The sequence below is a fragment of the Hermetia illucens genome, chromosome 4, assembly GCF_905115235.1.
Source record: "Hermetia illucens chromosome 4, iHerIll2.2.curated.20191125, whole genome shotgun sequence".
Classification (NCBI taxonomy): Eukaryota; Metazoa; Arthropoda; class Insecta; order Diptera; family Stratiomyidae; genus Hermetia; species Hermetia illucens.
This window is the reverse complement of record NC_051852.1, coordinates 161,275,189-161,287,827: the sequence shown is the minus strand read 5'-3', so window position 1 is coordinate 161,287,827 and position 12,639 is coordinate 161,275,189. Positions and strand designations below refer to the sequence as shown.

Below are 12,639 nucleotides of genomic sequence, written 5' to 3'. Positions count from 1 at the left end.
GTGTGTGAATGCCCGATGCGAGCGGGCTGATGTAGGATAAGTGCGGAAAGAAATGGACGTTTTGTCGGAAGAGAAAGTCAGCCACACCTTCAAGGGAAGAATGGAAGGAGTGCTTAATGCTCAGATACGCGACTAGTAATGCACGATCATAGGCGCTGTAATTTCCTTGAACAGGCTTCAACTGTTTAGAGAAGAAACTAAACGGTTACCAGTTTTCTTTCACCATCTGGTGGAGAGCAGCGCCTTCTGCGATGTCTGAGGCACCGACGAATACGGCTAAGGGTGCCTTCTGTTAAGGAAATGCTAAAAGTGTAGCATCTACCAGCTATTGCTTGGTGGTTTCAAATGCTTGGTCGGCTTCTAGAGACCACACAACGTTAAGTAAGGCCTGGTGGTGAGTAGCCTGGTTGTATGTTGTCAAGAGTGATGGAATGGCCAACATCTGTGGGGAAATTTAGATTTTTCAACGTTGAGAATTAGGCTGAACCAAATGCCCGGTCTTCGTGGAAGAGGTAAACAGAATGTCAACTAAGTAGAAGAACAGAAATCCAAGTTTCGCAGTACAGAGTGGATCAATCTCTGGAAAGTTTGTGATGCATTGTACAAGCCAAAACTCATATGTGCGTACTCGAAAATTCAAAAGGTGTGCAAATTGTAATCTTTGGAATATATTCGGGAGGTACCGGGATTTAGTGAGAAAACAAGACAGTTTACTAAGTAATGCGCAAAGTCCTGAATGATTGGAATTGGGTACGAGTCTGAAATCGCTTGAGAATTGTGGCGTCTATAATCTCCAAAAGGTTGCCATTCGCCATTGGGCTTGGGGACCGGATGGACTGAAGATGTTGTTTGTTGAAAGGTTTGCATATACCCTGCCTTATCAGTTCGATGAATTAGTTCCGCCCAATACTTGCCTGTAGTCATAAGACGGATGTCGCGGGTCCCCTGGCGAACTTAATTTTTCAAAGGTCACAAGAAATGTGCTGGTACATTTCGTGGCCGGATTTGCTAACCCACGATATTAGCAGTGGGTGCCAAAGTTCGATACGGACCGCGGTGCGCGGCTATCCGCCAGTCTATTTCTCGAGGTGGACGCCGAACAAGCTCCCGACTGTCCTCTCTAACGCAAAGCATTCACCGCTGCCGTCAGTGTGGCCACATTGGCCGTAAGTGAAGTTCGTGTTCTTTATTCGCGGTCGCAGTGAGAACCTCCAGGAAGCCGCTATCGGTACACGCTAGTATAAACTGCAAAGCCTCTAGTAGTCGCTGAAGCCACAAGGACTTCTGTAGCTTCGAGTCAAATTTGTCCCCAATCAACTGATCTCCCGGAGAGAAGGGAGTGGGGTATTTTTGTACCCTAGACACCACATAGCGACTGTTTTGTGCTTTTCTTCAGATTTTTTTATTTGACAATTTTTGAGAATGGCTCCGGCAAATAAGTGATCCCTTTCCAGTCCCCGTAATTTCTCCCTTCACAACTAATGTCAAAACTAACGACTTTGGGAAGTATTAATCGAAATCTTTCTTTTGTTGCTCCAGTTAACTATGCTCGGCGAAAAATCATTATACTTGTTTCTTGTATGTATGGTATCGCTGTAGAACGAGTAACAACCGTTTCCGAGAAAAGTGCGACTGACAGACAGACATACAATGAACAAATTTTAATAAGACTTTGTTTTACACTAAACCATATAAAAGGACTGCTTCTAACACTCCTTTAACAAAGACAAACCGAACCGAAACCAGAAAAGCATCAGCCATCAACCGTAATTTCGTCGAACCGGGCTACACTCTCATCGCAAAAGGCCCTGAGATATCAGCTATTCGCTACACTACTTGCATAGATAATATTTTATTTCAGCCAGAAACAGACGCTGAAAATGCATTTAATTATATGCAACATGAACAAAATCAAAATTAACAAAAGTAAATAAAATCATTTGTAAATTGATATATTTATGTTTTTGGTGTACTATGATATAAGGATGTGATGAAGGAATTTGAAAGGAGGATAATGGACCGGTTAAATGACGACATGCTGCAAAGCCCTGGATACTAAAGTATTCCGGAAAAAACAATTTGACCCCTTCCTCTCTTTATCAAGGACCTTATTCATCGGAAGCTACTGGAAAACTTTGAAGATGCCACAAAAATGTTTAACAACGTTTTTTCTTGAAGGCACGTGTCTAAAGGAAAGAAAGATGACCTACTAACTTACTCCGTATACATTCATGGAATTCTTAATTATGCCACATTCCTCTTGAAAATAACCACATTTTATTGCACTAAAAGAACGAAAAAGCTTAGCAAGTCGACGGTGGTTTGTAAAAGAAAGCCGGCAGCTGTGGAATAAACAACCTCTAAAATATTTCAGCAAATTAGATAAATTGAATCCGCATGCCTCGTTAATTGGAGCTCTACCCCTACTTATCCAAGGTCGCGTAAATAAGAAGCGAATGAAGACTGACATTGAAAACTTTTTTATATTTTTTTCGAAAGTATGATTAGGATTCCAAGGACATTTTTGATAATCGGTTGAACTAGACCCATATCTGTTACGCAGTTACTCAACTCACTATCAATTGTCCAACTAGTTCACTCTATTCCATTTCCATTTATCACAACCGCTAAATTGTCCTTTTTCGTTTCAGGTTAGAATGGAACAATCGCAACTGTAGCTGATTCCTCATATGAACGAGTAATGATCAAAGCTTAAAGATACTCCGAAGCACATCAGAAGATTTCCTGAGTCCTTGATAACATAATGCCCAGAAGAAATATTATGGTGATAGATGAAAGAGCCTTCTTCTGTGGAATCGCAGTCCGCCTTGTGCTGAGATGAAGGCAGTAATCCTTCATTTAGACTTTTCTGAGCTGGTTCATATTATCCAACTGAAAGAAAAAAGATAAACTACTCGAAGGAACATGGGAAACACAAACGATATGAAGAAAAATTATCTTTGGAAAAGCGTAACGCTTCTGTGGTTATTTTTTATCATAAACGAGTATAATGGCGTCGAGGGTTCCGGAAATGCTGAGCTTATAAATCATAGAAATATAGAAACACATGGAGATAATCGAAGCCGAAATCCTGGCCACCTGCCCCTGATTAACAGTGACCAACTAGCAAGCCATATAGACAAAAGTATCTATCGAAGGACTAAGAATAAGGACGGGGAGCAACACACCAGGATCACAGCCAGACATTTTAATAAACGGTCGTCAGGTGAATTCAATTTGTCATTGTCATCGGCCGGTGAACTAACCACGAATTTCGATACGGCGACCATAGATCAAGCGGACATGGCAACCGATTATCCTTCGGAATTGGGAGCATTGAATGATTCCCAGGCCATTGATCATAACGAAACTTGCGTTGGGGATGCCTTGTACTGTAATCTGACCTACGAGGAGTATATCGAGTTGGTCTATGACTATATTTACCCTACAACCACCGAATGGATTTTCATCTGCCTACACTCAATTGTCTTCATTATGGGGCTGGTAAGTATCCGGAACATCTATTGTTTTTGTTTATTCCTGGCACTCAATAGAAGCCAAATAAATTTTCCGACTTTTTCTCCGTAAGTGGGGTTCTAAGTGGGTTCCACTTATGAGAATGTTTTCCTTGATTAAGTTGCAATCGGGTGGGATCATTTTCAATGAAGGTTGAACTTTGACTTTATTATTAAGTTTAAGGATTTATATGCTTTTACTTAGCAAGTGATAGATTCTTTTTTTGGTTAAAAACGTGACGAAAATAGCTTACATCCTTTTTTATAGATGAAGGTGGAAATCCTAAAAAGACGCTGTTGCGCCAGGTTGCAGCAGTGTGTCGGATTCTCACTCACTAAAACCACCGGCACTCCTCTGCCCATATCCCCGCGGGACCACCCTGAAGTATCACTTTGCGGGGAGGGCAGCAGCACCAGCACAACTAAGTCACGCGTTCGTCGCAGTTCCTGCAACTTTTCCTGTATCGCGTTTATCGCACTCCAATTTTCTTCCGATCTCAGCATCTCTTCCATGAAATTGTGGGGTCCGACAACTAAGTTGAAGGCATCTCCCTCTTTCAATCGCGAATCTCGGACAACGGAACATAACATGCTCCAGGTTCTCAGGCGCATTCGGGACAGTCTGGGGACTCCTCCAATTCGAAGCCATGCAAGTACCTCCTGTATTCAAAAGGAATTGCGTTAGGTGGTACTTTACTCTCCATGCCTCCGCTCGATCCATCTCTCAATTCACGGGATCAGTGCATTTGTCCAGCGGCCTTTTTCGGAATTATCCCACTGTGTGTGGCTTTCCGGAAGCCCGTGGTCACTCCGGCCGGATTCACCTTCCTTCTCCGTTGAAGGCAGTGTGCCTCATTTACTACCGGCGACTAGATTTTGACCTTCCAATATTAGGCATCATCCTTGCTAGAGATGAGCTTATTACTACCTCCGTCTTATCTTTCGCCAGAACCAGTTCTAACATTTACGGCCATGCTTTGATAATGCGTAATGCTGACCACATTGCCTCCTACAGTGTTCTGTAGTGTACCGTTACGGTCTTGAATGAAGTGCTCTAACACACTTCAAGGCCCTGATCCAACATGGATTGTTGCGCCAACGATTATTATTATTATTTGATAGCATGAACGGTTTCACTTGCATACAATTCCACGTCCTGGAGTGTTTCGCAACTACTACCACCGCCAGGTCGTCTGCAAAACCAATCAATGTTGCCTCCTTTGACACGTGAAGGCCGAGCATTCCGTCATAAATTATGTTCCACAGCAGGGGCCCCAGTATGGAAATTTTGGGAACAGCTCCTGTCACAACATATTTCTTTGACCCACCGTCCGTTTCGTCCTAGAAAAATCCTCCCGAGAGGTAACTATTGAATATCCGAACTAAATAATCAGCACCGCCAGTTTAGCCGAGTGAAAGGCATTCCTGACATCCGGCGTCACCAAAGCGAAGCACTTACCAGCGGCCAATGCCTCCCAAGCCAGGTCCACGACAGTTGCTGTAGCATCGACAGTGGACCGTGCTCTGTAAAACCCATACTGCCACTTCGTTAGACCGTCCGCTAGCTGGACGAACGGAAGTAGCCTATTGCATGTCACCCCCTCGAACATCTTCCCTATAATGCCTAAAAAACAGATAGGGCGATATGAAAAGGATGCACCTGGTGGTTTTTGGGGCTTCGGTAGCAGAACCAATCTCTGCCATTTCTCCAGTGAGGGAGGCGGGAAACACTCTTTCGGCCATGCACGATTCAAATGTGCTTATGAACCATGCGGGCTTGATTTTAGCTCACAACTTCAGGGCTTTGTTCGGAATCCCGTCCAATCCTGGAGCCTTATTATCTCCAATTCGTTCACAAGATCTCTCGTAGTTTCTGAAGACGTGAAGACGTCATGTGGAACCGTTGGCTGAGGTCTACTTTCTTCCTGTTGAGGGAAAAGTATTCCGATTATTTTGAACAGAGTCGCGGGCACGTCACTTGGAGTGATTTTCATCCAAGAATTTGCGCCCCACGAGTTCGTATTTGTCTCAAGACACAACTGCTTCTAGCAATTATGCTTCCTTCTTCTTCTAATAATCCCTCAATATCCATAAGAGATAATGCGGCAGGTGAAATACTTTCCTTCGTTCCTCCCTTCTAGTGTGCCTAGGATGTCCTTCCATCTCATGGAATTAAAGGCATTTCTGACGTTAAGCGTTACTAGGAGGACCACCCGACGAGATCGGCGGCTGTGTACCTCCGCTCGTCAAATAGCATCTACGGCTTGCATGAAAGCATCAACAGTGAGTCTCCCCGCTCTGAAGCGAACTGCCGTGGGACACGTATCCCTAAAGCGAGTCTACTTCTCATGAGCTTTTCAAGTACTTTCCCAGCAGCAACTCAGGATCACTTTTTCCTTTGCAGATCAACACAAACCTCGCCACTTTCCAACGAGAAGGAAAAATGCCCTCTTTCAGGCAAATATTGAAGACACCGAGCAGTAAGTCTGGCCGATATTTCAGCACTAGTTTGTAGTTTCGGCGTCATCATCTCGTACGGGGTGCACAGGGTATAGACCGGTTTATCTGGTCGACCTTAGGTGAGCAGGGTTTTCGTAAGGCCCCGATTTTTCATTATTATTTCATTATTACCACACGATTATCAGTTCGCAACCGAGTCCCACGGGCCCCATTCACCTCGTCGAGCAAGTTCTGCCAGTAGCGAGCTTTGCTCCTGTTTATTGCGCTACGGAGTCGCCTTTTGGCTGATCTGACTCTGTGATCATGGTACATGCCTCCACGCGAGTGTATAGACGTTGCGTCAAAAGGCGAAGTTTGTGACAATCCTTCCGGAGCTCTGCAATTTTTGCCGTCCACCAATACATAAACAGCTTGCCACGTCTCAGGGGGAATGGAAGCTCCACAGTGGCATGGAGTGTCAGTTGCAGTACCATCACCCCCTTAGTGCCCTCCAGCGCAGATCCACCTGCTCCAAGAGTTTCGGCAAAGCTCCCGGTGTTCACCTTTGCGACGTTCCTTACACAGAAAGAGCGCCGGGGTAGCGCACACCGAGAGTTTGTGTGAACCACTTCGAAGGCAATATATTGATGGTTTTTTGCTAAACAGTTTTCCAGAACTCCCCACCCATTCATCGACGCGAAGGTTACGTCGGGAGTGCTTCCCTCGCAGCCTGGGCGCCGGAATGTTGAGTGGATCCGGTGTTTAAAATTACAAATCCTGTTTTCGCCACCATTTCGAGAATTCGTTTCCCTCCGCCCATCTGTGGCCAAGATAGCGTCCTCCAGAGCATTAAGTCTGCGTTGAAAGTCCGGGATTGTCGCATTCAGCGTTAGATAGACACTAAAAAACGTTATCTAAGTGTAATTGCGCGGTGTTTCTAGCGTTTCTTGCTAGTAATTAGCGATATTTCGGGAACCACTAGTTTCCTCCATTAGTCTCTACTAATTATTTCAAATGAAAGACGTTACCTTCAAACAGCGAACCCAGACAAACCAATCCCCCCAGACCCAGGTGGCAGCGGTATCTGATATGTCGGGGTGCATATTTATCTGTCAGATCATGTTAATCGCATTCTAGCTCTTTCCAGTTCTGCTCTGAATACTGAACACCGCGCCGAACCGCAGTGTTCGCAACACTTTCACCAGATGTGCCGCTATCCCTGCATATAATGCAACTCTCCTTTTCTTTGCCTTATGGCCTGCCTGACTGCATCTGCAGCATGTTGCTTTCCTGTCAGGTTTCCAATGCAGCTGTGTGCCCATAATCCAAACATCTGTAACATTTGGTTAGGGCTGCCCGGATTCGTATCCTATAGATCACCCAACCAATTTTGATTTTCCCGCTGTTAATAAGCTTCTTCCAGCTTCCAACACAGCAAGTTTTTAACCCCGGGAGTTCGCAGAGGTGATACCAATTCGGACATTGCTTACCTCCGGACATTTGCGCTTGATTGCCTCTTCTCCTCAGTTCTTTTCCATCAGGCTCATATTTCCAAAGAGTACGTGGGTTTTAGGGTAGAAACCAAAGTTTTCTCTCCAAGTAACCCCTTGACCGCTTCACAGAACGTACCGTACCGCTGTCCTCGGGCCTAATTCGACCAGGACTCCACCACCATTCGTGCTCCGAATGGTAGACACTTCCTGCTTGACCCTATAACGGATTTCGCAGAGGATTTCCGCAAACGTCTTGCCTTCCGTCGTCTGAATAAGCAGTGCTGACGGTCTAGTACTCCTTCATTTCCCCACCTTTTTTTTTTGGTGGTCCATCCTTCGTATCTACGTTAATTTTAAGCAGAGGTTTTTCTAATGGCGCAGCATTCTGTTGCCTTTTATTCTCCTGTAACTGAGTGAAGTCTCCTTTAGATGCCTGCAATCCGTTTGGCGTTTGCGGTGTTCCCAGCAGGGGACGCGGTTGCTTCTGCTTTTCGCGCATCTTCTGTTACACCACATGTCCATCTGTAATACGAAATTTTGTCTTTTCCAGCTCTCTCAGCCCATTTTTCGCCCCTTTGCTGACGTTTTTCAGGAGGAATGAATGATCAGCTTTTCCTGTTCGGCTTTCGCAACAATAGTTGACAGCGTTTCCACTCGACTTATATTCAAAGCCATCTGGTCAGTTTCAGTTGTTTCCATTGTGTTTCTGTCCGCGACAACAGCGTTGCATGTTACGGTCTCCGTCCTAGGTGTCGCCTCACTTTGCGAGCCTTCTTCTCTGTTTGCGCATCTTGATGTCTCGCCGAGTATTTTAGCCCTTTCTGCGTCCTTCGCTAGACGCTGGGGCAATAGTCGCACTTTTGTGCTTTGCACAAACGTAGCCTCATTCTCTATTCCCATTATCTCCTCGTTTATATTTTTTTTAATCGCTATTTAAGTTTTTGACCAGCGCATTGTACGGAAGCGAACGAGCCCTAATAATCAGGAACAGGTATCCCTTCAGGGACAATGGCCCTACCCTAGTTCCCTGAGACCTGACCTACACGTAGCTTATCTCGGAACTCGCGGCCAGATCAGAAATCGCTTGGGGCAACGTGGTCTACTAATTCCGGTTCAATGCACACTATCTGAACAGGATCCCGAAGGATTTGGCTGCTGATACACGCCACAACTACCGCCTTGGTAGAGCTAGGCTCAAGTCATCCCATCGACAAGGAGTTGTCGACGGCTCCGAGGATTTCGCCGTGTATTGGTCATTCGCAGTTCTTCATCGAGGAACTTTCTCGACTCTACTACCTAGAGCGCAGGTATTATGCCAGCTAGGGGGTCAGAACTTCCTGTTCGGGCACCTCGGGGATGCTACCCTCAGTATTGTAGGCGATCCAATTAAGAATCGCTGACGACCTCTGAGGTACAGGGAGGTGTTTAGATGGTAGTCCAACGGAATACTGTTGCGGAAGTCCAACACTCTGTGCATAAACGCATTCACCTATCCTACTCCATTTGTGCCCGTAGATGTTGAAGGCTTCCCTGGTCAACTTGAGAGGCTGGATAGGTCTTCATTCCACCATTATGACAATGTCTTCTTGCTGTAGTTAGCAAAAATAAGACTGTGAAGGCGGTTTCGAATACCTTTTCCAGGGCCCTGACATTAACTCCTGTTCGTCTGTCGTGCCTATGTTATCAATTTGAAAACCGGAGATTTTGGTCTTGATAATTTGACCAAATTTACTCCAGTTGATTCTCCTAAGATCTCTGAAAGGGTCAGAGACCTCTATAGCAGGATCTAGGAGGATTTGTGGTCAGAAACTCTCCACCTCTCCACCTAAAAACCTCGTTGTTTGTTAATACAGTGATATTAAGGACCTCCTTCCAAGCGTCACAGTTCAACAAGCTAGGGAAATGGAAGGTTGGTGTATTGCCCTTGTTACACATCCTTAGAGTTGTGTGAATAGTAAAATCAAAGAGAGACTCACACCATGCAGTATATGCATCCAGACTAGCTGGTTAGCTCCTAGTTTTACTACCCGGGATATGTCATAGTCGTTTCATTAAAAATCTTAGATATTGACGTAATTGACAGAGACAATGTCCACTCTTGTCAGGATGGATTGGAGAAGACAAAGTACCGAGGATAAAAGCGCCTTTGTTATGGCAATCTTACTTCCATAATGAGGTTGAACAGCGTCTGTTTACTGACTGAGATCCAATTAGATACAGGACATACTAAAAGGCAATCAATTCTAGCAAGGGATGACGCCCGGTAATGGATCTTCATGATAAGCCTCATTATATCCCATTGTGTGCGAATTTCTATTCTCAGAAAGTATTCACAATGTGAGCAAATGATTCTAAGTAATTTATTAGCGAAAAGGACGAACGACTGTCATGTTGAATTTCTCACTTCTCAACTGAAAACCTAATTCAGTTAATGCTGAAAAGCTACTGAAAATTGGAGGGCCGTAAACATCACAGTAAATCTCTGTTTGGAGTCATTTTGGAGAAAAATAATTGGCAATATATGGAATTCTCAGATAGCCATCTTAAAAGCAGCGATTTACCTCGTATACATAAATTTATCCTTGAGGGCACAAGGAAGGAAAATTGACGGTCTCGGGGACTATGTTCTACTGTTTTTGGAAGTTTCGATATTAATGAAGTTTGGTGCTAATGAAAAAAGTTGTTGAAAATGCTTCCTCAATTTTTCAATTAACGATACGATAATTCGTAATTGGATGAAAACTGTCCTTTCCAACAATAAGGACAATACGCCGTCCATTAATGTCCGCCAATCCAATGCACACGCACACGTAAGTTTTCGGTCCCGGGTGTTCGCCCACTTCTTATAGTACGTTCCAAACGCTTGTTCAGATTTAATTAGGTTATCTACAATCTCGACGAAATCCCGTAGTAGCTCCTCCGTCATTTAATTAATTTGATTGAGAAGTGGGCCAGGCCAACAGGATAAAATCCTTGGAGCACAGATGGCAAAGGTAGAGCGGAATAAATAAGGAATTGACTCGTTGACTTCATTATGCGTAAATTGTATTAAAGACAGTCTACCTATCCTGTCAGGATAACAAAGTGGTTCAGGGGAAAGGAAAAACCCATAATAAAATAAAGTTTTCGTCCTGGTTCTTTTCCTTGTGAGGAATGTTTTTGATGTGTATTCAATTTGTCCGTGAATTGTAATAAGAAATTCTACTTAAAACTAATCTCAACCAATTTCAGCCAAGGATAAAGTTGGAAAAAATTTTCAAATGAAGTCTTATCAACTCAGAAATGGTTTTGAAAACCGTAGGCAATTTGCTGAGAAATCTAATTAAGAGCTAGCAAGTGTTTTCACGAGTAATGTTCACATTTCTTCTGCTTCAACTTCCTTATTCGCCCCCACCCTAGCACATTGCATCGAAGTTCCTCTCCATGAATGACGCTGAACTATTTCACAAAGGACTAGCTCGAATAAACAACACTCAATATTGACATTGGACAAATTCACCTCACTAATCAGAATAGTCTCCAGATCCTTGTCCGTAACACGTTTGGGAATTTTCTCAGCTGGTCGGGTTTCACAGCAAGACAACTTCCTTAGGGTCGACCCCCATCTGTTTTCACCGTAGAACAACAAAAAGGACATAAACATCTTGAAGAGAATAACCCATTGAACATCATCTTTTATTCACTTCATTTATCTCGTAGTTTATATCGAAAAGTTCAGTATTAAGGACATTTTGTCTAAGGTGTCCCGTAAAGAATGAAGCTAACCCGCTATACATTATTCATCGATATATTTGATGCTTAAGAGCTTTCCAATATTTATTATTTCATCAGCTTAGGGATCTGAAAAATGAGAAACTGTAAAAGGAGAAAAGGGATCGAACCTAGATTAATTTTGTGATTTTTAATTGGATGAATCTCTGCTAGTTAAATTGGTTTTATATGGTCCAAGACAGTCCTCAATTTTAAGGTTTTGTGTAAAATAAAACCTCATTAAAATCGGTTTTTTATCTGTCTGTGTTTTTTTTGTGGACGGATGGAAATCTTTGAAAGACACCGCGCCAGGTTGCAGCAGTGTGTCAGATTCTCACTCACTAAAACCACCCTCAATTGCTCCTTTTTCCTTCACTGGGGAACCGCTGCAAAGTATTACTATGCTTCAAACGACCAAACCTTCCTTTCTTCGCGTCCTCCTTGCGCGCTCCGTTCCTCTAGGATTCCATTTTCCCTCAGACTTCATCATTTCCCTGACGATATCCTGCGGGCTTATGATGATTTTCAACGAGTCCTCCAGACTCCTCCTCTCTAAGTAAAATCGGGGACAGTAGAACATTACATGCTCCGGGTCCTCAGGTAGGCACATTCAGGACAAAAGGGAGAACCATCCAACCTAAATTGGTACAGATACTTTCTGTGACCACCATACTCTGAGAGGAATTGCGTCAGATGGTAGTTAATCCCACCGTATAGTTGCTAGATCCACCCTTCGATGCGGGGAAACAAAGTGTGGGTCCATCGACTCCTCTGCGAGTCATCCCACCGTTGCTGCCACTCTTCTAGCGGCTCTCGCCTTGCTGCCTTTTGGTATTCTATATCCTTTTCAGGTGGATGTCCATCGGAATCATTCCCGCGATAACACACGCTGCCTCGTTTGATATTGTTTCGAAGACGCTGGACACCGTTAGTGCCACTAAGCAGTAAGTCATTGTTACCCTCCTCCGATTACTCTCACACCTAACGCTTCCTCTCGAACTGGTGCAGCGTATAATAGTGTGAAGCGAACCACTCCGGCCACAAGAATCTGTCACTGTATCTTAGACCTCTAATGTTAGGCATCATCCGCGCTGGTATTTGCCGCCTTTTCACAAGCATAGTCCAGGTGTCCCTTGAAATTGATTTTAGCGTCAATCATCACCCCCAGGTATTTGATAACCGACTTCGAAGTGGTGATGTGGCCACCAACACGAATATTAACCATATTCCTTTTCTTACGGTTGGTAATCAAGATCGCCTTCGTCTTCTGTTCCGCAAGGTCGAGCTGAACCCTCTCCTGCCACGCTTTTATGGCGTTAATGGTTTCGTTAGCGTACACTTCAACATCTTCAGGTTATTTCGCGACGACAATCACGGCTGGATCATCTGTGAAACCAATTATCGTGGCCTCCTTTGGGACGGGAAGCACAGAAACCCCATTG

The 12,639-nt window shown here is 44.1% G+C and overlaps 1 protein-coding gene across 8 annotated transcripts in view; it reads left to right on the top strand.

The window, feature by feature from the left end:
- LOC119655883 (orexin receptor type 1-like) overlaps window positions 1–12,639 on the top strand; it is a 389,262-nt gene that overhangs the window by 126,890 nt on the left and 249,733 nt on the right. For 7 of the 8 annotated variants that reach the window (XM_038062022.1, XM_038062027.1, XM_038062026.1 and 4 more), the window contains one exon: window positions 2,652–3,504. In XM_038062022.1, coding sequence (XP_037917950.1) covers window positions 2,926–3,504 — 579 coding nt within the window. In that variant the 5' untranslated portion in view covers window positions 2,652–2,925. The remainder of the gene's footprint in view (window positions 1–2,651; window positions 3,505–12,639) is intronic. The other variant, XM_038062028.1, reaches the window with a different exon arrangement.